The 1,053-nt window shown below is 40.2% G+C and overlaps 1 protein-coding gene across 1 annotated transcript in view; it reads right to left on the bottom strand.

The window, feature by feature from the left end:
- The window catches only part of eys (eyes shut homolog), a 205,300-nt gene that overhangs the window by 115,334 nt on the left and 88,913 nt on the right, over positions 1-1,053 (bottom strand). The window contains exon 26 of the mRNA XM_014010919.1: positions 229-325. Within this exon, the coding sequence (XP_013866373.1) occupies positions 229-325 (97 nt within the window). The remainder of the gene's footprint in view (positions 1-228; positions 326-1,053) is intronic.

The raw sequence follows: 1,053 nt of genomic DNA, 5'->3' as shown, positions 1-1,053 counted from the left end.
GTTTTTACAAGATAGTTTTCTCGTTTTTACAAGATAGTTTTCTTGTTTTTACAAGATAGTTTTCTTGTTTTTACAAGATAGTTTTCTCGTTATAACGAGATCCAGTTTAAAAATAATTTCATTCATGTGACAGCTCTATGCTTCCGTAATTATGGTTACTAATGAACCATCTTTAATATCAACTCTCCTCTAAGAAACAAACAGCTGGGTTAACTTTAATTTTTTCACCTGTAGCCATTGACCTGGTCCACGCAAACCCCTCGATTTTGGCATGGGCTCGAGTCACACTCGGGGGTGTCAATTTCACACAAACTTCCTTCAAATCCTGAAAGATAAATGAGATGGTCATGGATCAGCAGACCTCAGTACATCCTGAAAACGTCAGGGCCGATGATAACAAAGGCCCCAGTGAATGCCATTTTAATGGAACTAGTAGCCCCTGTAGCATATCTCATCTTCCAGCTCTCAGCACTCACTGTTTCCCCTTTGAGAGTGTGTAAGTCTAATAATACTACAGTGCCACAGACAGATTGGTCTGAGGGTTAGTGGTTTGGGAGGTGTGTGTCTGTGTGCGCACTTTTGTGTAAGTGTGTGTGAGAGCATAAAAACCGGAGAGCATGGGGACATCTTGTTAAGTTAGGGGTAAGAGGGAACGGCTAAGCCCAAGAGCTCTTTTGCCCTCGTTCATTAGGGGGTTGAGGGGCAGGATGGCTAAGCAGATCAGCGAGGATGTTTTGTTGTACATTTGAAGGCAGCCTGGGAGCCTGTACTGTGCTTGATCTGCTGGGCAGAAAACTTTCTGCCTAACATATCAACATTTGCACTATGCAGAAAAAAAATATGCACTTTATAAGTTAAGAAATAATAAACAAAAGCTGTATAAATGAACACATTTCATAAAGTTTGTACCCTCATAAGAAAGCTGGCAGACGGGACTTTTAATAAACGTTGAATTTCTTTACACTGATACACTCCTGATCAAAAGCTTAAGACCAGTCAAAAAAGTGGAAGAATTTGCATTTTGCATTATTGGATCTTAAGAAGGTTCTAAGT

This window comes from Austrofundulus limnaeus, unplaced genomic scaffold (assembly GCF_001266775.1).
Source record: "Austrofundulus limnaeus strain Quisiro unplaced genomic scaffold, Austrofundulus_limnaeus-1.0 Scaffold0, whole genome shotgun sequence".
In the NCBI taxonomy this organism is placed as follows: domain Eukaryota; kingdom Metazoa; phylum Chordata; class Actinopteri; order Cyprinodontiformes; family Rivulidae; genus Austrofundulus; species Austrofundulus limnaeus.
Note: the sequence above shows the minus strand (reverse complement) of the source record. Positions and strands in the feature narration are given on the sequence as shown.